Raw genomic sequence first — 27,067 nt, 5'->3', positions numbered from 1 at the left:
CTTATGACAGATTTCTCAGTTCATAAACTTCATAAACATAAATTTTCCAACGTGAGCGATACCCGTGGGAATGCGCCTGCGGCCCCACGACCACCAACACCGATCGACTTTTCACTCTCGACATACACCACCAACCAAATATAAACCTTAAAAACTTGATAGCTGCGTATCCTTTCCAACAACTGCAAAAGATTTGCAGAAAATAAAGCTGTTTCAGAAAATTGCAAGCTATCAAAAAGACCTCAACGCAGCTGTTGCGCAATGAAACAAAATGGCTGATATCATAGAATTATGACAGTTGTTATTAAATTAAGTAAAGAGGGAGTATCAAGTGAATGAAATCATTCAATCTCAATTTAGATCAAGAATTACACTAAAAGTAATTACCTACCGTACAAATACTAATACTGGGTGTGTAATAAAACATAGTAACCTAAAAAATATATTAGCAATACCAACGCTAACATCTACCTACTACTAAGAATACTCTTCAAATGGACAAATATACTTATTACGAACGTAGATTATGAAGCACTATTTTGATTCATCCCACGACACTTTATCCTCAACCACTTTTACTTATATTCTATATCTATATCAGTGGATATTCTCCTGTTTTAATTTAAACCACTAACTACTTGATAGATAAATAAAAACATAAAACTGTTTCATAATAGTACTAAATCTAAATTGTTATTATAGATATATGCTTAATAAAAGTTAACAAAGTTTAAATTGCAACTAATGTCCCTTCTAGATGTCATAATTCTAAGGCTGAGATTATGACAGTTGCTTTTAGCAGTGCGCGCATAAATAATCGAATGAAAACATCATCATATATTGAGCAGTGGACATCTTGGGGTTGTTACTTTGCGTCTTATTACGTATCGGAATGTGACTGAGATAGACTGCATTACTTAGGATGGCGTATACTGTAGAGTGAAAGAGACACAAATAGCAGATTGCCGATAGCGATGGTATCTCCTTCACGTAATAAGTGTGGTAAAGTTGAGCATACAAGAAACTGAGACATAAATGTCTAATGGACATGTTTTGTTCTTTTTCTCGTAAGAATCTTTTGTATTGCCCTTAACATTTTATTACGAGCTTATACATAAAATCACGCCTCTATTCCAGAGGGGTAGGCAGAGACTACATCTTTTCACTTGCCTCAATCTCTGCATACTTCTTTCGCTTCACTCGTCGGTTTCGGGTACTCTTGAACTGACCTTTTGCCAGATTCATCCTAGTCTCTCGTTTACTTGGTAAATTTTGATCGTATATAAGATCATTTATTTACCTGACTGGAGATCCAATCCTAGACCCGATTTTTAGTAGGACTAGAATTGATATTATAATCAAAAAAACATTATTTCGTTAGTCGCCTTATGTGGATATCCTAATCCACTTTTTCTCTACCATCGTTTCTAGATATTAAAAAATGTTACTGATGTAAATCTTTCAAAGTATTCGGATTCAATAAATTTAAATAAAATATCCGGAATATAAAAGGGGAAACTGATTGACTGACTGACTGATATAAATGCTCAGCCCAAACCGTTGGTTCTATAAGTTTGAAATTTTGAATGAAGTTTCTTATGGAACCACAGGATTTCTTCATATGAAAATAAAATAAAATACGAAGTATTCGATCAATTTTGTATTTTTAGTAACAACTAGGTAATCAATACTTTAATTATAAATAGGTACTGCTAATGTACAACCAATATTAATACAAATGTGTCAACCCCAAAAGCGGTCATTGGACGAAATATCATTTCAATAGTACATTACTTTATACAACAATAAGCTTTGAGATTCAGTTGAGTTCAGCTGATTTCAATTGTATTGTTCACTAAAATTAACAATAAAAATGCTACATTCACATAAATAACTTAAAAAATATATCTACTAATAATGACAATATTTACATATGTAAAATTTTAATCGGAAATTTGATTGGTTACATGAATTACCGTCAGGCGTAAAATGCTTAAAATGGCACCAAAATCAACTTTTGAATACACTGGTTTTAAATTAAGTTAAAATAAGTTTTTATCACATTCGCTTTCTTTCTAAAACTCAGACATGGCTAAAGGCTTAATGCAGTCATGGACATTAAATCTACGATAATTAAAAAAAACTTCAGTCTTTTAAATCCGACGTATCAGTTCCACAGTAATTTTAAACTTGGAAAACACTACGATTTTATCGCCAAAATGTAGACAGTGCATGCACATGCGATTAAAATTATAATAAAGTTCAACATTTTGTGTGATTTTTTAAATTATGCGACATAACCGTAGTGTGCACCCAGGCTTACACTGTTTTTCTTTTTAATGTCTATTTACAAAAAACCCAAAATACATTAATAAATTTAAGTACAATACCTGCAAATCACCGATCTTTTTGACCTCGGATTTTTTCACTTATTCTAAAGTTTATTTTACTTTGAATGGCAATTCTCAAAGTAAAATTAAATAAATTAAAACAAGTTCAATAAATATTTGTTATTTTTAAACATTCCTACGCGTTCAATGATATTTATGATACAGTTTAAGCTCACAGGATGGCTATCTATAATACTTATTAGCTAACACTATCTTATATCACATATGAAATATCATTCACGTTGATATAAATACCTATTTTCATAAATAATAAAGCTACTATTCATTGATCGGCAAGTCTGTAGAATGCGGGCAGTCAGAATTAGTAAATCTTTAATGATCAAAATATTATTTCGAAATATTATAATATGTCAAATTTATTGTGTCGTGTAAATATTTTAAGTTATAATGTTTATTTTTTGAAAAATTTATGTGTCGGATTTGTTACAGTCAAAATTCCATCACATATTCGGGTTAAATTCAATACAGTAGTTACAAGTGTTGTTAGTAATATTATAAGCACTTTATATTATAAATAACATGCTTAAAATGGACGAGCAATGTATAAATCCTATAACAAATGTCAAGAGTTTGCGTGCCACCTTATCTCAACACATCGGACTCAACACGCATACAAATATAATACGTATAATACTGATTATTTAATTCCTTTAATATTTAATTAAAATTCTCCACGAGAGCGGTTATCTCGTAATGTGGGACACTTTTACGATGGTGCTACTTACTCACTGATAAGGCTGAATGCAGCCTGCGACCGGACACCCAAGAAGAAACTTTATGCTAATGCCGTTAAGCCACAATTTCCATTAACTGGCGTAATTATAATATGAAATTATAATTACAAGATAATTTCGCTCTTGGTTCTTAAAACAGTTATGCGTCCACGCACCGAAGTCTAAATAGAAAGTATATTAAATACGGTTCATTAATACTCATTGCTTTACAACTTCGAGATATTTAATGTACTTTAGAAATGATATTAAGAAATATCAATCAAAGTCCCTTCAAGCATTCACATAATCTCTTCACTGGGTGCGATTATTTTTAGTACGATAATTAAACACATGATAATAGACCCTTACCGCGTTAGGAAACCAATGAACCCAAGTTCGTTTATTAAACGGGGATGACAGGTTGACAAAAATATGTCGCCGATAAAGTAACTGGAGTCATTAATTTCCGAACGTCGCAGTATCCACCAGAAAGAAAATTACATTTACTAGATCACATGTTCGCACTTAATAGCCAAATAAATTAACCGAACGAGTAGCTTATTTTAATTTCACGCCGTATCAATTATCGTACATAAAGAAGGTAAAAACAGTGGTAAAGAACTATTTACATAAGTCAACGTGAAAAACGATATCGAATAATTCGATAGATGAATAAGTGAAGCGATTATGTACAAGGTCCGTTATCTGCCCTCGAGTACTTAAACAGGTCCACTTTCGTCCAAGTCACAGTCACAACCATCCAACACTAGTTACTTTTGATCACAAATGACGCTACCAGTACTAGTTCGGGTCATTGGCGTCCGCGCGCCTATAAACACGTGTGAACCACTTTTTCCGTGCGACAGAGTTTGCATTTGACTTCGCAGCACCAGTGGAACGTGCAGTTACATCGTTCCACCACGAACATTGTTTCCGTCTTATATCCTCGCCCGCAACACATGAGGTCGCAGCCATCAACTCCAATACTGGTGTCGTTGCAAGCTCGCCCATGCGTCCCAGCAATACCTAATCTAGGGTTCTTTTCGCAGAAACCTGGCGAAGGATCCAGATATACGAGGTCTTTCACTCCTGGATTCTTGTAATCTTGATTGAGTGCCCGTAATTTGAACTTGTACCGTTCCTTGCGCGGCACCCTGTGTGACGCCGCGTCGTTCCGCTGTGTAGGTGCCTCCAGATCAGTGTTGGACATCATGACTCGTGAAGCTCCATCGAAACGATCTTTTAATGCGTCGCCTACCGAGCGAAAACTCGGCAGTCTCATCCAGCAGGTCTTCACGGTACATGAACCTGACATGCCGTGGCACTTACACTCCTGCCGCATTTCTGTTTGCACGTGCTGTGGACAAAATGAAAGAATAAACATCTAATATTTTAATCTATTCTTACTTAACAGGAGGTCTGTTATGTCCAAATATCTTTGAATTCCTACGATAAGCTTCGATACGAGTGATCGATGATCTCTTAGGCGCACTCCATCGATCGCGTCTCACGATCGAGCAAATTGTTACAAATCGTGAGGAGGTGGGCCGGTCGTCACCGCGTGTGGACTGATCATAAATCATGATCTAGGGACATTCATCATTCTAAGAAGGTAGATAAATGACGCTAGGTTGGAGACAGTAAATATTTTCCTATCCACAAGCGCAGGCGCTTCGGAGAACGTGTGTGATGGTATTTATTCATTCTCATGTAGATAGCTGGATATTTTGTACGCCTAGTGTCCAAATATGTGTTAAACAATCGCTGGAATGTCGTGAATATTCATCAGGTGGACACCCAGTGCGTTTGCCGTGACAGGAATTAAGTGCAAGGCTTAATGATGCGTCTGGGTGGCTCGGGGCGCATGCTCTCCCTTTTTGATAAATTTTGGAAGGACTGAGCATACCGTATGCAAATGTGGGTGTGCAATGGGAGGGAGATGCGCGAGCGCAGCGAATGGGTGCCTGTTGTGCAGTCGTCGCGCGATGGGCCGACCCAGCGCCGCATAATTAATATTACACTTAGCAACATGTCAAGTAGCCGACGATCGATCGTCACCCGTAATGGTAATGTAAATACGTCCGTTGACAAAGGCCGTCATCTCACTGTTTTGTTTAATGGATGTTTATGAGGTGCTACTGTGGAGTGGCGATTGGATAAGTGGTATTGATGGATGGGAATGTCAACAAGCCGTAGACCAATCATCGAGCGATTTAACTTGTAGCTGTGACCAATTGTGTATTCACATGCTTTATTGGCTAACTGACAAATACAAATAAAGTGACGCTTACCGCTCTGCCAGCTTCGTTGTTATGAAGATTCATTTTCTCCCTCAAGGTCTTCCCCCTTTCTCCAGTGTCGACGAATTCGCGACTGAATCTGAAGCCAAAGCCGATGTTGTCGCTGCATCCGCCCCATTTCCAGACGCGGACGTTCGCGGCTGTAGCTGCGCGGGAGCGAATCGGCGAGCGGTCTACGTGCGAGTAGTCGCAAGTGCAAGACTCTATGGAACCCTCGGCACATGCGCGAGCGACTGCGTGAGTCACTCCAGCGCTGGTGATGGCGTAGATGAATGCTGTTTCGCGGCAACCTGCGACAAAAGAGATGCGTTTAGTAAAGCTTGCATTGTTCAGAAATTTCCAAAGTATTTCTTTGCTCATTTATCCATTGCTTTTTAAGGGAACAGTAATGTAATCCTTCGGTCTGATCTGAAGGCAATAATAAAAACTCTTAATATTATCTTTGTTGTTTGTTGACTGTACCAGTACAAGGCTGATATATTTGAGACTGGGTCAATATGTTTAAGCTGTACTTGTTGTAGGTATGTTTGGTATGCGAGCAATTAATTCGCACTAAGTTGAAGGTTTTGGGGCCTCAGCCCAAACGTCCTGTGTGGTTATTGACATACCTTATTGATTTTAGAAGTATGTCAGTTACGTAATTTACAATCATTTTTATTTCTTATTAAAACATCGCTTCAGTGAGATTTTTTCGTAACAACCCACACACTGGTTTATCTCTTTGCCATCATCAAAATCGGTCAAGCAGGTTTCGAGAATATTCGTTACAAAGAAAAATACAAACATACCTACAAACCTTTTCTGTTATTAAGTACTTAATTTATTCTAAATATATTTTTTTAATTCAACAAAGTTCATGAATCAATATGATACAATTTCTAAATAACCTTATGATTACAAACTAAAACCACTTTAAAAAAAAAAGATGATTAAAACTATATTGACTATATGACAACAGCATAGCATCAACCTTCGGGACTATGCCAAGAAGGCTGGCAGTTTTGCCATTTTGAATGGCAATGGAATATATTTCAATTAGTTAAAACATCAATTTAATGGTTAACCACTGATTTAAAAAATGTTATTCACAGAAAGGTTTGACATAAACCGATCACTGTACAGCATTCATTCATCTCGTACGAATACATAAATCGATGTTCTCATCCCGTATCGAATACTATAAATAATTAATGGCCTGACATTAGAATCAAATACTCATAAAATACAATTAAAAGAGAGAGGGTATATCTCGACGATTGAAAATAAAAGAAGTGCCTCTTACCTACCCGAGAGATTATAAATTTGATCATTACAACTGGTACGGCGCATCGAATTCCCTCGCTTAATATCGATTTAATAGCCATCGTACTTTTATCGATTAATACCAAACTCATTGTCTACGAGCATGAAGGATCTACGATGATATTATTAACGGATAATATTGGACGTATCGATGAATAATGATTGCCTCACCATGACCGATTAAAAAAAACAGTGCATAAACTTGCCAGATTGTCGTGTACGGCCATTACCCGGTTATTAATTCGCGTGCGTAGACATTGTAATTTTATGGGATAATACACTTTAATAACTAAGCTATTGTTGTTGGAAGCTCATCTCATTAAGGCTTTGGAGGTTATGACGGAATTCCTGCGAGACTATAAAACTGCAGGCACCGTCGAATAAAAATGAACGGGTAATTAACGCCGTCCTAATATATGTGTAATCACATGTCACCAGTGCGGTTGGTGCCATCCATTTTGAAATATACTGCGCACCGTGCGCCTGCGCCTTTGGTGGGCTTCCGGCCACCATGCGCATGCGCACAGTAAATTTCAATCGAAAACTGGCCAAGTTCGAGCTGTTTAGAGTGGTGATGATTCCGAAACTGAATCGACTTTTTCAGGTTAAAGACATGTTTCAAGAAATTCTCTAACATTCAAGAAAAAAGAATTTTTGTTGAACCTTGAAATATCCTGACTGACATTTTCATACCTTCAGATTCTAGTTTAAAAATACGAAAGTATGATAACTCCTAATAACATCGAAATTCCGAGCCCCTGAGAACTAACTTTAACGAGGAACGCGTATTTGTTGTTATTTATAATAATAATATGTGGAACAGCGAACGGACCGCGCCAGCTTTATTAAGGGCTCAATAAGCAAATGAAATCATTTTTTTATTGAGTTGTCATCGTGCACGGATATAAATTACGGTCCGCACACAGCGGCATGCAGCCCCGCATTCGCTTTTTGTGATTCCCTTTGCGATGTTATACAAAAGTATTTTATTCAGCAATTACTTGAGACGTTCGACCGGGAATTTTAATGTCAATTTTGCCATCATTCAATGCTCGGACGAAATTAATTCAAGATACGAATACATACGGGCCGAGCCGAGCATTTATCTTCTGTAATGTCTGCGAAACGTTCTCTCGCATTAACTATAACGAATAGGTGGGGGCCAATTAAATATGGCACACGTAAATAACCCTCGTTAAATAATAGCTTTCGGCTAATCCGATTTACAGTTGACATCTCAAAGGTAATGTGCAAATAAAAGTGGAGGACCGAGATGGACCTTTTTGTCAACTTAGTACTCTTGAACGAACGAGTTACGACAAAATAAATATAAAAGTATTTCTTATGGAAGATTATTATTTACATTGGACGCGTGTAATAACATCAAATAATTACTTAATTTTTGATAACCTCTTGTATTTTGAAAAAAGATTTTAATGCTTAAATATCGTTCCCTTAACTGTCACACTGTAACACGAAGACTTAAGTCGATTGGCTACATGTAGTTGCTATGAAGCAATTATTAAACCCATGTAAAGTTTTAACATCAATTCCTGTTTTTAATTATCAATTAAATTTAGATTTCAAAGAGCCACTTTTACCCAAATAATGATGATAGAAAGCACGGTTATCTAACAGGAGCCGCGGGGAGTCCGACCAGGTGGTCGCGTGCTGTGAAGAGCACCTCTCAATCCCAACCCACATCTGCCCTAACAGATGTCAAGAAACCACAGATTTACAATACTCTTTATAACGGAAAAACTATCACACCAATCACAAATAAACGACAACTGGACACAATTTTTAATTACCCTGCCAGAATTTTTAAGGCTTGTCTAAGCAATAACTCACTATCAACTAGTTTGACTCCATTCGGCAGCGAAATCTCTGTCTGACACACAATTCAACTATAAATAAATCGAACAATTTATAATCGTATCCGTACAAAGAACACTGTCACATTTTGCGAATAATCGCGACGTAGAAAAATTATGACAGATGTAAATACGCTTCATCCGTATAGTCGCATTAGTCACGGCATTAATAAAATGCAAAGTCCCTTCACGAGCCTAATCAAACGACCAAACCTAATCCGACAACAAGTACTTACTAATATACAACAACCATTAGTTTCCGTCTACGATAAAATACAAGTAATTAAGGCATGCTATTATTTTATTATGGCAATTTCGCCCCATCAAATAGCAGTCAAATAAGAACAAACATGAGTAATGTGGATCTATAAAAGTAAATTATTATTATAACTGATAATAAAGTGGTGTCCGTGGATTATCTGTGCGGATAATAAATGGTCCCGGAGTGGGTTTACAGCGAGCGATAATTCCTTCTGCTCCGCTGCCAGTTAAGGTGAGGCGTTGAAAATTTATAAAAGTCAAAAAGTCGTAAATCCGGCTGCGCGTCCACTGGCCCGCGCGGCGAAATAAAACTTAATCACTGTTGACGTTTGACGAACACCTGGCCTCACAGAACAAACCATTAAATAATTCGAAATTAATGCACTAATTAAATATGTTCCTGTCCGCATTAAGTCATCACGCCTGGCGTTTCTACAAGATTAATTTGAAGGATTGACTTATGAGGATGACGGTTTCGCGCTCGGGCCTTATTTATGAGGACTTTATATTATTCAAATTTGATGAGGCGTAATTACTCAAAACATCCATAAATCACTCGTTTTATAATAAGACGTTTGGCCGGTTTAGAGATCGTTCTATCGGACGGCTTTATCGACAAATGATGAAGTCATTGATGTGTTATTTTTATCTAAACTCTCTTTTATGACAACATAATGACATTTTATTTATTTTTATGGCAACAAGTGAGTAGACGACCAGTGCCTTTTGGCAAACTCGCCTCTAAAACTATTTCTGTCATTCTTTAACCTAATAAGTTCGCAATTTATTTCTCCATTGAAACACAGAAATAGAATAGAGATATTTTTTGCTGCGAAATTGTATCGAGATGGTGCAATAAAAAGCAATAATTCATTTTCGTTATGGCGTGTATGGGTGATAATTTCACATCGAGTCCGCGTTTCGAGGCTTCAATGCGACAATTCAAAATTACGTCGGTGGTATATCTCTCTTTGTGAGAGACACAAAGGGGCCGAGCTACCACTCGGTACCAGCCTCCGCCGTGGCTCCCGTTCACACAATATCCATTTGTTTCACGACAAAACGCACCCAAAACGATTCCGTTTTAAGTAACCTATACACAAACATCAAAGTCTAAATTAACGTTAGTCATTTAAAAAAGGTAACACGCCGATCATCACTTGGGCTACATCGAAATTTAATCGTCTCATTTCAGTTTCACAAAACGTGTGTTATCTCGAAAACAATTCGAACGCCACAAAACCTAAAACGCTTATCTAATTGAGCATTAAATATTTCGTCGAGGGCATTTTATATCCGTTTTATTTTCGGTGTCGATCGTTTTATACGTTTTATCCACCCACGACGTTGGAATCTCGGGGGCTAACAGAGATACACCAAAACAGGAAATATTTTTAAAAGGTCGGCTTTATTGGCCGAGTTACCTGCCATTAGGGTCGTGTTAGGTGTAAACCTGGCTTCCGTGGCTCTTGTCCTGAGAGCAGTGCGTCGCTAAACTACTCCGCGGGGGGCGCGCCGCGGGACTTCGGACCATATATTTTTCTATTCTCCGAGCGACAAAGCCGAGGTGAATAAAGGCCGGAGCATTGTATCGTTGTCATCATTTGTGTTAATACGGTGCTTGAGGTTTACGCCACAATGCGATGAAGTCGTCCTGCCGTCGTGTCAATGGCGTGTCAACGTGTAAATTAGTAATTATTCGTGTCCCATCCGGGGGTCTTTGTGATCGCGAGCAGTAATTATGTCTCGCAACAACGGTATTCATCTGTATTTTGATGAGCTGGAGTTCGGAGTCATGTTTGCTACTTTTTTTTGTGAGTAGCGTTATCGTCCCCCGTTGCGTCCGCTGTCAGTTTTTATGCGATCCTCAAACGACGTAATTGCAATGTATTAAAAGTTTTATCGAGAATATTGCGTCTGGACGGGTAAGCTGCGATTCGCTCGCCCCGCTCGCCCTTAATAAAGTAATATGCTCTAAATGGACGCGCATATAACATAAATTTCGTAATCTCTTTGCTCTTTTTATCAAATGAAATTATTACGATGGTGGTCCGACTCGTACTATAAGTATCTGGTTTTTAATTTAGAAAAATGGTACTCAGCCTTTATGGTACGTTCGATTAACAGTATTTATATTTGCTCTAGGCGATGTTTTTTATATAATGGTAGCATTAATATTTTTTGTGATACTATTTTGCTTGATTACTTTATTGTTCATCGGTTGGTGAAGCACAATTTGATCGGGGCTTATTAATCATTGATAAAATTTGTTCTGAAATAATCATGAAAAAAATACATAAGTTAGTCATTGCGTCAACCACTAAAGAGCATTATTTCATCAGGAAAATTTTTAGAGTGCAACTCGAAGAATTTTTAAGTTGTTATTAGTTAATTAAAATATTTGGTCTTTTTATAGATATAAATTAACAAGTGTATTCTTAGCCCAATAATTCTTTTGATATTACCTGCCCATTCTAGCCACATTCGGGTCTCAATTCGCCCGAGGCGTGTGCTGACCCGCGGACATTTTTTATTTGTTATAAATATTAATGTTGTGTAAATATATACATCTAATTGCGATTTGTTACCAATTTACTTTTCCATGAATATTTTAATGTTTATCGAGTCTTGTCGAACGGGGACATACCTAGTAATTAAAATTTACGGCGACATTTGTATCTAAAACATATTGATTTATATTTTATTGAAGGCAGACGTGTGTGATTAATGTCCTAATCAAGTCGTGTTTGCATTTTATTAGGAATATCGAAATTAGACAGGAAACGACACATACCTACAACAAAGCTTTTAGTTGTAAACATCTATACATATTATCACCTCTTTTTCTATTACTGGGTAGACAGAGCAAACAGTCTCGCAAATACAGAAAGGCCACGTTAAGATGTTTGACTTAGTGATGTAATTGAGATTATGGTCTTTTAGTAAGTAATGGTAAAATTATTGCTTTATAGGATATGATTTGGATTTTGTTTCGGCGAATGAAAAAATAAGATCTCGCACTAATTTGTTGTCATTACTAGATTCAGAATTGAGAAAAAATAAAAGATTACATTGAACGACATAAACTCCAACGAAAAAACTAGTTGAAAATCAAAAAATAATACTGAAGCATCGAAAAAGTTACCGGCTCACATATTTACATTATTTACCATCGCATTTAAATTTGTAACACAATAAAGCACAGACAAACTCACAGTAAAAACATAGTCACAAACAAAAACATACCGAATCGTTTGAAGGCCACCACAACTAATAGAAACATCTCACCGAAAGCGCTTGCACAATTCATTAACGTATTGGAAGAGAGGTCAATAACCGGGCCGCACGGACAACCCGCTCCAAGACGTATCCGAAATGAAATCGAATTAGACCCAGATATCGCTCGAGCACAAGATAACCCCCTAATGCAGCCCACTGATCTCGACGGGCATTATCTAAATTTTTATTAGCACTCAAGGAAAATGTTACGTAATACAAATTACACTTTCATTGTTAAAAAACACGAAATTGAATCACCAAAACTTTTTTGCTAAAAGGCCAGATGTTCGAACATATAATAAGCCGTATCGCACAATGAATCGAAATCGGACACCGGAGATAGCACAGCCTGTGCGAAACTTTCTGTCGAATTTAATGTCAAACAATTTTGAACCTTGACCGTGACATCGTAAGTGCTAAGAGTAATTTTTTGAACAGTTTACAAAATATTTGTGTAATAACAAAGCCGAGGCTCATTCAAAGTCGACGAAAATACATTTTTTACGTGTTTTACAAGAACGAAAGTCGTATACGTTTCCTATGCTCTAAATCAAGCACTATATCGCTTCACTATACTTGTGTGACCAGTTGTGAAGCTAATGGGCATCTATTTGCAGATTTGGATCTATTGATTACAATCTACATCCATTGAAATCAACTAAATGTATTCACGCTAGCGCGATTCTGAACCGGTGTTTATGGCATAATAGATGCTCATTTTATCCAATTTTTATACAAAAAATTACGTGATGTTTAAATTAAAACATTTTAACGCTTATACTGAGAAATGTTCGTAGATATATGTCAATGAGCATAGTAGGTACTCGAAATCTCATGGATATAAACACTCCTTCAAATATAATTTCTCTGAATTTTAATAATACTTGTGAAAGTCAATAAATCAAAACATGATAATTATTTTCACTTAATCAAAAACTTATTACCTGCATCAAAGACAATAATATTATGAAATTTCGAACACAGCTGTTTCAATTATTTTAAACAACTTTCAATAAAGAATTTCTCAAAGAGAATTCAAAAAAGGTACACATTCGGCGTATAAAAAGAGAGGAACGGGAACTCAAACGTCATTCGGTTGCATGTAATTGATCCAGGATGTTTTATCTTGATGAGCCCTTTATATGTGCCCCTGACTCGCTACCCTCCCGGTGAATACAGATAAAATCTTTTAAAAGGGTTGCCAACTAAAGATATCACTTAATTTGTAGCCACTCTTTGTAGCTGGAATTAGGAGCTTGTAAAAAAATAAACCTTTTTGTACGCCGAGCTTTTGCAGAGTTAAACTGAGTACATTCGGAGGCGAAATGCCGATTACATTCAGAACATCATTCAATACTTTTTAATCTGTTTCCTTAGTATTTTTTGAAGTTATGCCTTTTTTGTTTTGTTCTGTACCCGAACCGAATTAAGACAAGAATGACGCGTGTTCTCAAAAATCGCTATTTAAATATTGCTTTTATTATTGTCCTTTTTGTGTCGGCGTGGAGCGTGATGCGAGTATTGCAGTTCGCATCGAGGCACAGCGCGCATCACACGTACGACATGCCGATGGTACGATCCCCACCTCCGCCCGATGTATCTTCGCGAGACGAAAACACAAATAGTGTTGATAAACTAAAATGTGACTCATGTAGAATTGTGATCAACGAGTTGTTGACTTTCGTAAATGATAAAGTTGATACCTTACCCGAGACAGGAATCGTGCAGATATGCACCAGTGCATATGACACAGGAGAAATTGAAGCAGCGAGGTTATTAGCTTACAAGCTTATGGCTCCAACGAAAAAAATAATGAGGAGAAAAGAAGGAGACGCACAGAAAAGCATATTAGAAATTATTAAGTTGATAAAGGAATGTGAGAAAAAGAATTTGCCGGTATTTGCATGTGTCAATTTGAACAAACTACCGCCAGTGTCATTTGATTACGTAGATGTGACCACATTTCTTAAACAAATGACTGTACTCAAAAGGGACGTCGATGAGTTGAGGCAAGAGAAAAGCACGGATGTATGTAGGGGGGTATCGTCATCCGATATTGTGCACCTTAAAAAAGAAATCGATGAGGTTAAAAGTATTCTATCCAAATTACAATATGTAATGCCTACAAAATGTCACCCATCTCCTAGACCTTGTCATAGTGATAAGGAGACCGGAAATGAGAACTTTTTAACCGATTTAAGAAATGCAAATGTAGGTTTGAATGAGTGTTGCAATGTCGCTAATATTGATGGTTCGAGCCATGTATGCAGGCCGAGCGGACGGGGACGCAAGACGAGAGGGGCGCGCGGTAGAGGAGGGAGATCGGAGTGCCCGGCCGCCGCGATTGGCGCGAGCGTGACTCATGCGCCGCCGCTAGCCGTGGCGCCAAAACCGACGCATTCAACGATTGCAGTGCAACAACAGCAACTGACCGATGCGAAGGATATGACATACACTGCTTCCTATGCAGAAATTTTAAATAATGAAAACGTTGTGCAGACACATACAGACAACACAGGTTTTACGACAGTAACACATAGGAAAAGTATTAATAAAAATAAATACAGAAATATTCGAGGTACTTTACGAAGTAATAAATTAGAGGCAGCAGAATCGCTGGCATATATATACTTATCACGCACCAAAAAGCATGTCAAAGTTGATGATATAAAAGAATATATAAGAGAAATGAAAGAGGATTGTTTGGAAGTAGAAATGTTAAAACAAAACAAGGACACGCATTTTAACTCTTTCAAGATTACGATTCATTCATCAAAAATCAATATATTTTTGCAAAACGAATTCTGGCCTTTTGGTTTAGTCTTCCGTCGATACCGGCAGCAACGTCCACTCGTCGTGGGTGCAAACGCAATAAATAACACTGATAATGGATATACAACCAAACAATGAGATTGTTATGTCGTCTTTTAACTGTAAAAATGTTAAAAGATCAGTGCATCATGTCCAAGACTTATGTGGGAGCGTGGATATACTTGCACTGCAGGAAACTTGGCTCTGGCCACATGACCTAGGATTAATTCAGGAGATTGACAAAGAGTTTAGCTGCTGTGCTAAGTCGTCCATGGATACTTCTACTGGTGTCAAACGCGGGCGTCCCTACGGAGGAAATGCTTTGTTGTGGCGCACGAATTTGTTTACGTCTACGGAGATAATATCGTGCGAAAGCGACCGCATAGTGGCCGTAAGACTGTCTCGTGACGATCGAAGCATGTTAGTTTTTAGTGTATATATGCCATGCAATAGTGAGGATAATTTACCCGAGTTCACACAGTGCCTTGCGGAAATTAGTGCAGTGATTGAGACTTGCGACATAGAAAGCGTTTTTATCCTCGGCGACTTTAACGCGCATCCGGATACGTTGTTCGGAAAGGAATTAGCCAAGTATTGCAGTGAGTTGTTTTTACGTTGTATCGACATAGAACGCCTACCGGCTGACTCATATACTTTTGTGAGTGATGCACATGGGACTTGCTCATGGCTTGATCATGTCATTGCGACTGTCGCCGCTGATAGGCTAGTAACTAATGTTTTTATTAAATACGATTGCTTTTGGTCGGATCACATGCCTCTAGTCATTAAATGTAATTTTAATTCTATAATACCAAAAAATACAAATGATTCTAATAACATTGTAAATAATTTTAAATATATATGGGGTAAGAGAAGTGCTTACCAAATTGAAAGGTATTCTAAAATGTGCAATAGTGGCTTTTTAAATATTTTAAATAATTTTAATGAATATTGTTTTGACTGTTATAATACTGATCCAGATGTAAAACTTGATAAATTTTATGGTGATATAATTGATGTACTGCAATCATCGGCTGAGCAAGCCTATTGCAAGCCTTACATTAATAGTAAGAAAGTGGTCGGATGGAACTTTCACGTTAGGGACAAACATGTAAAGGCTCGTCAGACCTTCGGCGAGTGGATGTTCAATGGCAGGCCGTGCTCGGGGTACTACTATGAAACTATGAGTGCTGCGCGCAGGGATTTTAAGTATGCTTTGAAATATGTACAAAATAATCAAGAAAAAATAGTAATGAACATGCTGGCTCAACAGCATACTAGTAGTAATAATTTTGTGAAATTTTGGAAAGAAGTTAAAAAATTAAATCCTAAAAGTAGCCTACCAAATAGAATTGAATCTGAATCTGATAAGAAATGTATTGCTAACCTATTCAGCAAGCATTTTAATAAAAATACATGTAATAGGTCTGAAAATAGTAGTCATGTCAGAAAAATTAATGGTCATCAGGGCGGGGAGAACTGTCGTGTGACTGTTGAACAGATCGCTCATATACTAAGATATATGAAAAGGGGCAAGTCTCCCGGCCATGATGGCCTTAGTATAGAACATTTATTATATGCTGGTCCTTATGTTTGTGAAGTCGTGGCGCTGTTTTGTAGTCTCTGCTTGCAGCATTCATACCTGCCGAGTGAGCTCACTCGCACACTTGTTGTGCCCATACCTAAGAACAAGACGGGTGATATCTCGAGCATTACTAACTACCGCCCCATCTCACTAGCAACTATAATGGCCAAGGTACTTGATCGACTAATACAGAACCAAATAAGTGCAAGGTTGAAAATTGATGACGGCCAATTTGGGTTTCGACCCCATTTATCGACTGATGCCGCAATTTTTTCACTAAAGGAAGTCGTTAAATACTATAAAAAACGTGGCACTACTGTTTACGCGTGTTTTCTTGATCTAAGTTGTGCATTTGATACAATAAATCACGATTTACTTTGGAGGAAGATGCGCGAGGTAGATATTGACCCTAGAACTGTCGACCTCTTAGCGCAGTGGTACCGTAGTCAATCTAACAATGTAAAATGGGGTAACGAAACATCTGATCCCTACAGGCTGTCGTGTGGTGTGCGGCAGGGTGGACTTACTTCTCCTGATCTATTCAACCTTTATGTAAATGACCTTATTGTGGAGCTGAGTAGCACCCGGGTCGGACTCAGAGTTGAAGACAGATATGTCAACAATTTGAGTTACGCAGACGACATGGTGTTGCTCAGCCCCTCAATTAAGGGCCTGCAAAAGCTAATACACATATGTGAAGACTATGCTAAAAGTCATAATCTCAGATATAATGTCAAAAAAACAGAGATGCTGGTGTTTAGATCGGGTAAGGGGCCCGATTCAGTTCCTGCCCTGACTTTGAATGGGCAGCCTGTGAAAATTACTAAATCGTTTAGGTACCTTGGCCATGTACTCTCGTCGTCTTTAAAGGACGATGAAGACATAGAACGACAGCGTAGATCTCTTTGCGTCGTTGGCAACATGATCGCTAGAAAATTTTTCAAAGCGTCGTACAACGTAAAAATAACTCTGTTCAGATCTTTCTGCCAGTCCTTTTATACTTGTCAGCTGTGGACAAACTACACGCAAAAAGCTTATGACGGTTTAAGAGTAGCGTATAATAACATCTTTAGACACCTGATGGGCTTTAAACCTTGGTGTAGCGCTTCCGGGATGTTTGCCGAAGCTCGGGTAAATTCATTCAATGCTATCCACCGTCATCGTATTGCTGGCTTTATGTCCAGAATGACGACCAGCAATAACTGCATTTTGAGAGGACTGGCAGAGGGACTGGTATCCACCGACACTTACCGACATTGGCTATCTATAGCTGCCAGTTAATGTTTCTGCCTGACAAATATGTTATTATTATTTTATTTTATTTTTTGTTTTACTATAACTGTCTGACTCTTTTATTGTCAGTTATTAATGTAACAATTAATGTTGCAATAATAATTTGTTTCATTTAATCTTTGTAATTATCATATTTTATGGATCTTGTGTCTGAAATAAAGTATTATTATTATTATTATGTTGGTACATGTAAAATGTGCACGGGCCCATAGGGACCCGGTCATTTGGGAGGCGTTCATGGGGCCGAAGCCAACATGAAGAGGCCCTTTGGTACCTTTTGTTCTAAAGTGAGATGGCTGCAGCTGTGGAGATCTGTCCCTTGATGAACCATTGGGATGCACCAACGGACAGCCCTCCATAGCTGCCAAACTATTGCCAGGAAGGGATTTACTTAATTTGGGTCATGCGGATGGGATGCTAATGGATTGGATTTCTGGGCTATGGAGTGAGATACGGACATCTGCCTTGAAAATCTCTCACATAATTTTGATTAGGCAGATGGTGACTCGCTGCTCATTGGCTATACAGCAGCCTGTGGGCACCCTAAATAAGCCACAATGCGGCAGCCAGGGCGCAACACGTTAAAAGCAGCTATAGGATGCCGAGAGGTGCGGCCCCGGTTTCACGAGCACGAGGCATGACCCCGTGCTGGTTTCCCCGCTATTACGCCATTACGTGCAATACACTTCCATCCTGGAGCATAGGATCTGCTCTTGCGACTCCACTCTGGCCGGCCGGCCAAGGCAAGCCAGAGGCGGGGAAAGTGTCACTGTGTGTATGTGTGTGTATGGCGCATGTCTGTATGTTCCCCAGGAGGTAGGGTCCGTGGTGTCGCCACTCACCAACGGCTTCGCCACAAGCCGCCCCGCGGAGACTGCCTGCACTGGGAAGGAAACCCTTCCACAGAGGGCGATGGGGTCGTCACGTCCCGACGCCTTTATTATTATTATTATTATGTTTCTCCTCTTAGATTTCACGGGTCTATACACCCCGGATTTTTGAGAGGCTTGCGTGGGGATATAAATCCAACACGTAGAGGCCCTTTGGAGAAGTTGATGTTATGTTGTTCTCCTGCCAAAACCCGTTCCCGGGCATATCAATAGATGATATGTCCATGAACAGATCTCGGCAGGAGGTGAAGCTATTACAAAATAAGGGAAAAGGATTATGGTTTATGGAGTTGACGTTTGGATGGATTTTAACTGGGCTATTGCTGGAGAAGTTCAGACACCTGCCATAATCATGAATACGTGACTATTATGTGGCAGGTGGTGACTCGCCACTCACTAAATGGGCCCCTCAAATCAGTCACCATAATAAGCAACAAAGGGGCAACATCGGCGTGGGTGGCTAAGGATGTCGAGAGGTGAGACTGCGGGGCGTGAAATCGTGGTGATCCAGTCAGGCACCCCCGGCGTTATGACATTTTACACTTCCATCCTTCGAGCGTATAGCTCTCGCGACTCCACTCTGACCGGCCGGTTAAGGCAAGCCAGAGGTAGGGGTCCTGTCCCTCATCGGTTTCCACCCCGACCTTGGCGAAGGAAGATCGGAGGCGAGGAACAGGGGCCTCCCCTGGGAGCACTCAGGTTCGTGGGGTCGCTACTCCCCAACAGCTCGCCACAAGCTGCCCTGCGGAGACTGATTGCACTGGGAAGGTGACCCAGGGGGCGATGGGGTCGTCACGTCCCGACGCCTATTATTATTATTATTAGCTGAACCCTTGTCAAGTGTTTTGTCATCATTACAAAATCTGATAATCTACTTACTTCTGTCGACGATCTTGCCAAATAAGTTCTTTCCTCGTAAGAAGTTCCTTGTTGAACAGTTCCATCTTCTGTACTTGAATTGGTGCTGACATTCTGCAACAGCCATGCTGGCGCCTTTGGCTACGGCTAATAACACGCCAGGGTTTTCTCTGGCCAGTCTCCTCTGTTTCCTTCTCAGTGTTGCATGAACTGCTGGATCCATATAAAGGACTCCAGGTGACATTGGTGACAAGTTATTTGGCTCTCCCGCTTTGGCTAATCCCCTGCAAACAAAACATGGTGTTAAGCAACAAAAACATTTCACAAGAATTTAAAACAATGCCTACTAAGTTGCTGAACGTAAAAAAAAAAGATAAACACATCGGCGAGAACGCCACTTAAAGCAATGGGTTCGACTTGAAATGAAATGCTCATTTGAAAAGGTAAAGACAACAAACAATTGACGACCGAACTGTCAATCTGCAGACGTTTAGATAAATATTTGCGTCGCGCATTAATCCTCGAGGACAGAGCGAGTAAACACTAGTGTTGAAGACTGGAGAGCGATCGAGATCAGGCATGTTGACGGAGCCCGCGGTGCGGTACTAAAAAAACTCGGGCCACTCTCGCTTGGAAATCGTATTACTTTTCTATTTACCCTTCTTTGTAGTTGAGTGTTACGTAAATATGAATGTGTTCGTCGGAAATTCTCATTTCCTTCGAGAATTCATGGAGACGCAGCTACGTTTTTCGGTTTATATCTGGTCAAAGTGGAAGAACATACGTACCACCAATGCCAATGAAAACGTTGGTATCATTATATTTTCATAATAGTTAAGAACAGTACAATGAAAAGGAAAATTTTTAGAATATTTTTTTTCATTATTTTTCATTCTATAGCTACCTACCTAATGATAAAATTTAAAAAATGTGTCAGTCTATATATGGGTACGCGAAACGATACTTATATAGAATTTCATGCTTATTTCATAATTGTATTGCGAACTGCTTGGCTCAGTTATACTGATATCATTTGAATCATTTAAAGTGATTGAGATAAGAATTTAAGATATACCTAATCACATATCTATATATGAAATTTGATTAAAATCGCTATAAATTTTACAGCCAGCATGACCATAATAAATCATTCAAAACGTCACATCAAATCTGCAGTAATTAAACAATCAAACCGACCTAAACTTAATCCAGCCGTGGGTGCAATCAATTTACAAAACTCGTCAATTTTACACCCACAGGATTAAAACAAAAACGCGTATGTCCATATTTGACCGTTCGTAAAGAATCCTTTGCACTTGTCACGTCGTCTAGAACAAATACACTAGAAAAAAAAAACTCGATGGCTTTCACGAGCAAACGTGATGTTTGCTCTGAGATAAGTCTGTGTGAATGTGTCAAAATAACAAATATTGTCTTTGGTGAGTTTGTCTCTTTATGGCAATTAAGCCTTTTCTGAGTTAAGACTTTCATTAAGAACGTAACATTTGAGTCTTAGTTCTCGGCATTTAAGAGCAATTCCGTCTTTTTCATATGTATTTAGTAGAAGTCTAAGAGTAAGCCTCATCTTATGCAACAACCATCATCTAAGATCGGTTAGGTTTCCCTGTTTTAGTCACAGAGGTCAGATGGAAGTATTTCTCTTTATTTACTTATATTATTATGTTCCAATGACTCACTTTAACACACGTTTCCCGCTTACAAATTAATTTTATTATTTAATTTGACGTCATCTTGGAGTGTCAAAATAACGAAGATTAACCACACTACACAGAGCTCTCTTCACCTTTTAAGATAAGTTTTCATTTGAAAATTGTAGATTTATGAAACAATTTGTGTGTCTTTATAAATTGGTCGTTTTATCTGGTGTTATCAGCACGCAGCACGCGATTTCAAACGTAATGTAATATGGAGTACGCAAGATGCATATGAAATTAGTTGAGGTGTGCCGATTTCTTTTGGTTTTATTAACTTTATTTTCGCACTACTCTTAATTCTAATCGTGGATATTTTATCAGACGACATGAATAAGCTAAAAAGTTTAATAAACAATTATCAATAATACTTAGTTATAATATGAATAAATATCTATATTCAGGTATACATTAAGGGAGTAATACAAATAGTTTGATTTGATTTCATATGTTAAGATTAGTCTTTGGATTGCGTATCCTGAGTCCAGAACTCAGGATTCACTATCTGACATCTTATTGTCTGCCAAATGATCTTAAATGCAAAAAAATCACTTTAGCTTTTGATATAAGCAAAATTATTGTAGTAGATAATCATCGTCGCGATTTGCGTCATATTCCTCATTTTTTGACTTCTACTCCGAGCATATCTATCACTTTTATCTGATGTTTTCCCTCCATATGTTGTGGTCTTTTGCATCATCATTTGCCTTGAAGGTATGTGTCCAAGGACGATCGGACTTGGTCCGACCACCTCGTAGGACTGCGGCCTCTAAGTCGTTAGCCGTCGACCTTGCCTGTCACAAACACTGCTAGATATTTTAACCGTCTCTCCGTTCAGTGGCCGATAAACTCTAGTAGTCATTGGTTAAAAATTGTTACTCCATTAATGTTTGAAAATGCACGAAGGTATAAAAAGTAAAGTGCAAGTGTAAATACGCAAGTTATCATCCCTGTCACATAGCCTTGTACTTTAAAAGGTTCATTAAAATAATTGGTACGAGTTTAAATTGGAATTGTGAGTCTTCCGGCAGCTGTGATTTCGCTCAAGTGGTTGAGATGCCTTATTTTTGTAGTCATTTTTATTTTTATACAACAAAAAATTGAGCATTAAAAGTTAGAAACTTGCATTTGGTTACGATCTAAGTTTTGAATAAAATATAAAAAAATATTTATATTATAATTTCTGTTACAGTTATCGCACCACCCGGAAATCCATCTCAGTTTTGTCCGAAGGTTTGCTGACAGACAATGCCTTGTAGCATTCAGTCCACCTGCTTGTAGTACCTACATTTTACGTGCATAAAGTTTAAATAAATGAATTAATATTTGTATTGTTACCAAATATATATTCTACTTACAATTTGGTGTCGAAGATTAGACAAAATCTAGAAGAACGATGGAAGGAAGAATCTGGGTTCCACAACATAACAATGGAAATAAAACTGGCAACACACAAAGTTAACAGGGAGAATATTCCTTATTAAATAAATTTTCAGCATTTAAATAGTTTTACTACGTTTAGCATGATATTGCTAAAACTATTGTATGTATATACCTATACACAAACACACGTATGCGAATTTAATATATTTAGAACCCACCCATAATAACATTTAGCATTCAATTATAATAATATGTTAACACTATTATACCAAATAATGCTAACGACTGACGTTTTCAGTATTATTCGCATTTGGGTAGGTAAATAAATTGTATCGAAATTGGTACAGTAGTGAGAACAAACAGACACGTCAACTATTAGCGGATGAATGTGAAAATAAATAGTTTTGTTATACGTCAGCACTATGAAATGTTTATATTAGAAGTAAATAAAGGTATAGACACAATGCATATCTAAAATTAATTTATAGCTTTGACAGAAAATTCGCTCCCGTAAAAATAACCAAAATCCATTGTTTAGCAAATTTCTTCAACAAAACTAAAAACTATATTGCACTGAATGCGTAAAATTTCGGCGAGACCAGTTCAGGACCTTTTGTTAAGAGTTAAAAAAATATGGGTCACTTACATTATCCTCAGTAGGTAATATGGGTTGTATTGCTAGCAATTAGACTTTTTATTTTTTTGGCATAGCTATAATAGTTTAATCTATTTAAATCTTACTGTAACTGTACCTACATTAAATAATCGCATAAAATTTTTATTTTGTTGATGTTTTTTTTAAATATACCTACATAAATCATTCTAAGTATTTTATTTATCATTTCTATTCCATTTGTAAGAGTAACAAATAAAATAATACAATAAGGTCAACATTTTGTAAATATTATAAGTATTTCTACTTTTTTTCATACAAAAATGTAACTATTTGTTCAATGCAATCAGCACGCGCCGCCGTATTGTTTTGTGTGCCGTCAGTCACCCACAAATCTAGAAGAAACGATAACATTCCAAAGATTTACGAAATGTCTAGAATAGACAAAGTATTATTTATACTTATTCCTCAATGAAAAGGAGATATCAAAATAAAATGCCATACTTGACCAGTAGTAGGTACAAAGTATATTTTTATAACTTGTGTAAATTGTATTTGATTATTTTTCTTATTTGAAATCAAATTCCATAATTGTAAATAATCTGGATTTGTGATTTTTAGAAGGTAATTCTTCTTTTTAATATTTTTAATAAAAGATATAAAAATTAAAAGATAATTTAATATTTCAGCTAGATAAAAATACTTTTAAAGTTATATCAGATTTGTTCGTTTTTAACATTTAAAATTCAAAAGTGATATAATTTAAAAAGAACTTTAATCCTAGTAAATTTGAGTATAGTACTCATAGTAAAATTTGAAAATGTGGTTCCGTCGGAAAATTTATTAAAACTTAATGTACATTTAATGCAGAGTAAATCCTAATATCCATGGATCATTCATATACAAAGTAATTGGTATTTCTTTTAACGCGTATTAAAATTATGGCCAAGCCAATTTTAAATAAGTTTTGAAATCGTGTGTACCTTTTCTAATTAGATCCCCGATTTAAAAATATAACTATGATTTGATACAAAGTTTAATACTATGGAGTTTTATTAATATGATAATTATTTTTAGTTAATATAGTGTTGACAAAAAAGACATTTTTTAACTCTTAATGTATTTATAAATAAATTCTAACTTTTTTACGTAATTTAGTTCAAGGAGAATATATTTATTTGTTTTTATTTTAGTGATATATATAATCGTGAAAGTGAAGTAATTTATAAATTAATAATTAGGTATCTTAATTGAGCATGCATTATTTTAAAAATATTTATAAATTTTAAAATATTTCTTCTAAAGTGCTAAAACTATTTTTATATGAAAATTATTATTTCTAATAGATTTTCTGGTCTATACAAACTGGGATTAGGACATGCGCATACCAGGAGCTGTATGATAGTGTGTACAAATATAACATAACACTGCTGTCAGTCAAAACGAAATGCGGCGACAAACTGTGCGTTTAGACACGGCTTTATTTGCATAAATTATTGATATTGATAAGTATCTTGTACAATATATATCCGATAAAATTGTTAGCATGTATTTGGTTGCAAATAATTAATATTAGGTACTTTAATTACTTATTGTAAACACACATCAGTAGTGGCCAGACAATAAAACTTTGTATAGTAATCCAAGACAGTAATTAAAATTAAATACTCATTACAAACTTATTACACGATAAATCACAGTTCTGATTCGCTTAAATGTGGCTTCACTTCATAGTTCCCACAATCGTAAAATTTAAGTGCCCATTTAGCAATTTGAGCATCATTTATCATTCTCGCACAAGTGTGTTTACGCCTTTATTAATGATATGTTAATTATGCATACGATGCTAGAACATGTGCAACCACACAATAAGTATTATGTTTAGTGCCGTAGTACCATAGTATTGTTGTATTTTATGCGGAAGTTTATGTTTTCTTTTGCAATGATTATTATCATAGGGGAATCACCTTGCATTGACAAATCTCAATCGAAAGTAATTTAAATAAACTAAAACGTCACTTTAAACATTTATAGGAAGGTCTATAACTTGTAAGTCGTTCAGCAATTTAGTTATATTAATACATATATTAATCTGGGTTCCAACTTGATTGTCTTTTAACTAATGACATAACCTACAAATCACAGGTACATTTCACACTGAAATACACAAGCAATTAAAATACCATGAAGTTGTTTATCATGAATCTAACCTCAAAAATTATCAAATGTCACAAAAAGACATTATAAACCATATCTAAACAAAATAAAATATTAAACTCACCACCACATACTGCCGCGGCCTCTCCTGGGCTTGTTTCCAGCCCCATCGCATTTCAAACACAGAACTGTGAGCACAAACAACCACGGACACTTCATCATGGGCGGTACCTCGGGTCTCACATGAGTGCGGTCGATCGCAGCACCACTACGTCTGAGTCCGAGCCCGGCTCGCCGAGGCGGAGTCGCCGGTAAGGTGGGAGGCCTTACCTGCCACAACGCCCGATTGGACTCGCACATTTTTTTTTTTTAATTTCAGGTCATTAGGTCCGAGTTATGCAATAGATAATGTCGGATTATGGTTTCGGTTTCAATTGTTCTTTTTTTTTTTTGTTGATGATAATGGATGTATTTTTTTTTATTGTTACAATATTAAAGCTGTAAATATAATCATGTTATTTTTTACAAAAAAGTGTTTTAATTTTCATTTAATAATTGGAAATAATCTAAAATTTAAATATAATTATTACAATAATAAAAACACAAAAGGGTCATAATGAGTATCTACAATTAAAAGGATTGAAGATGTAACAAATACAATTACCAAAGGTTTATACATTTTATTCCTACGTTTATACATTTTATTCCTTCGTATTCCTATGTAATATAAAATGTATAAACCTTTGGTATTAACATAATATTACTTATGAAATGTAAGTAACTTGTCAAAATTAATATTATTAAAATCAAATAAAAAGATGAAATTAAACCTAAAAGATTTATATTTTTATCCAATATTTTATATGGCAAGTAAATTTATATATGGGTTTTATTATATTGAAATGTGAGAAAAAGATAGCGTAATAATTTATTGAATTAAATTCCTGGTACGGGGCATGAGTCAGCAGTTCGCATGGAGGATCTCAGTGGGAGGGGCAGCGGGAGCCAATGAGAACGCGGCAAGGCTGCGCGCGCGCACAACGCGACAGACCACGTGTGAGCTCGCGTTGCGCCCACGCACTGTCGCCTCTAAACTTTTACAACACTACAAATTTCAAATTTCCCATTTTAAACTACCATCCATTTCCGTTTCGATAATTAAATCATTTAATGTTACTGTATTTTTTATAATCACAGGTCAATACTACTGGTATAAATAGTTGAGCATTTTTTTATTTATATAATTAATCGACAATCTTATCGATTAACTTAATTCGGTTTTAATTAGGTTTTGATCTCGTTGGCTATATTTATGACGACAACTGTGTATCCGCGTAATTAGTGGTCGTTTTGTATGTTTTTTTTTTTTTACTTATTTTATGATCTTCTTCATAATAAACTTAATGTTTATGAGAGTTCTACGCTTATGCTACGAGCTGTGTCTACGAAGTAAATTTTGCTTGAAAAGACATCAACGCGATCTTGGAATAAATAAACAGAGTAAGTGAAGGCTTGGAAGTACATACATACGTACCTACACAAAGTCCCGTTTTTATACTTATTAGGGTAGACAGAGCCAACAGTCTCATAAAGACTAAAAGGCCACGCTAAGCTGTATGACTTAA

General features: G+C 36.8%; 1 protein-coding gene across 1 annotated transcript; it reads right to left on the bottom strand.

The window, feature by feature from the left end:
- Positions 1 to 1,688: 1,688 nt before the first annotated feature.
- LOC106143077 (protein Wnt-1) lies at positions 1,689 to 25,699 on the bottom strand. Its single transcript, XM_013345048.2, has 4 exons — positions 25,567 to 25,699; positions 19,599 to 19,861; positions 5,416 to 5,714; positions 1,689 to 4,481 (listed from the first exon to the last, which is right to left on the bottom strand). The coding sequence occupies exons 1-4, from the start codon at positions 25,662 to 25,664 to the stop codon at positions 3,954 to 3,956; spliced, it is 1,188 nt and encodes a 395-aa protein (XP_013200502.1). The 5' UTR covers positions 25,665 to 25,699; the 3' UTR covers positions 1,689 to 3,953.
- Between the last annotated feature and the right edge of the window lie 1,368 nt (positions 25,700 to 27,067).

Source organism: Amyelois transitella, chromosome 2 (assembly GCF_032362555.1).
Source record: "Amyelois transitella isolate CPQ chromosome 2, ilAmyTran1.1, whole genome shotgun sequence".
Classification (NCBI taxonomy): Eukaryota; Metazoa; Arthropoda; class Insecta; order Lepidoptera; family Pyralidae; genus Amyelois; species Amyelois transitella.
The sequence above is the reverse complement of the archived record's forward strand: the minus strand, read 5'-3'. Positions and strand labels throughout refer to the sequence as shown.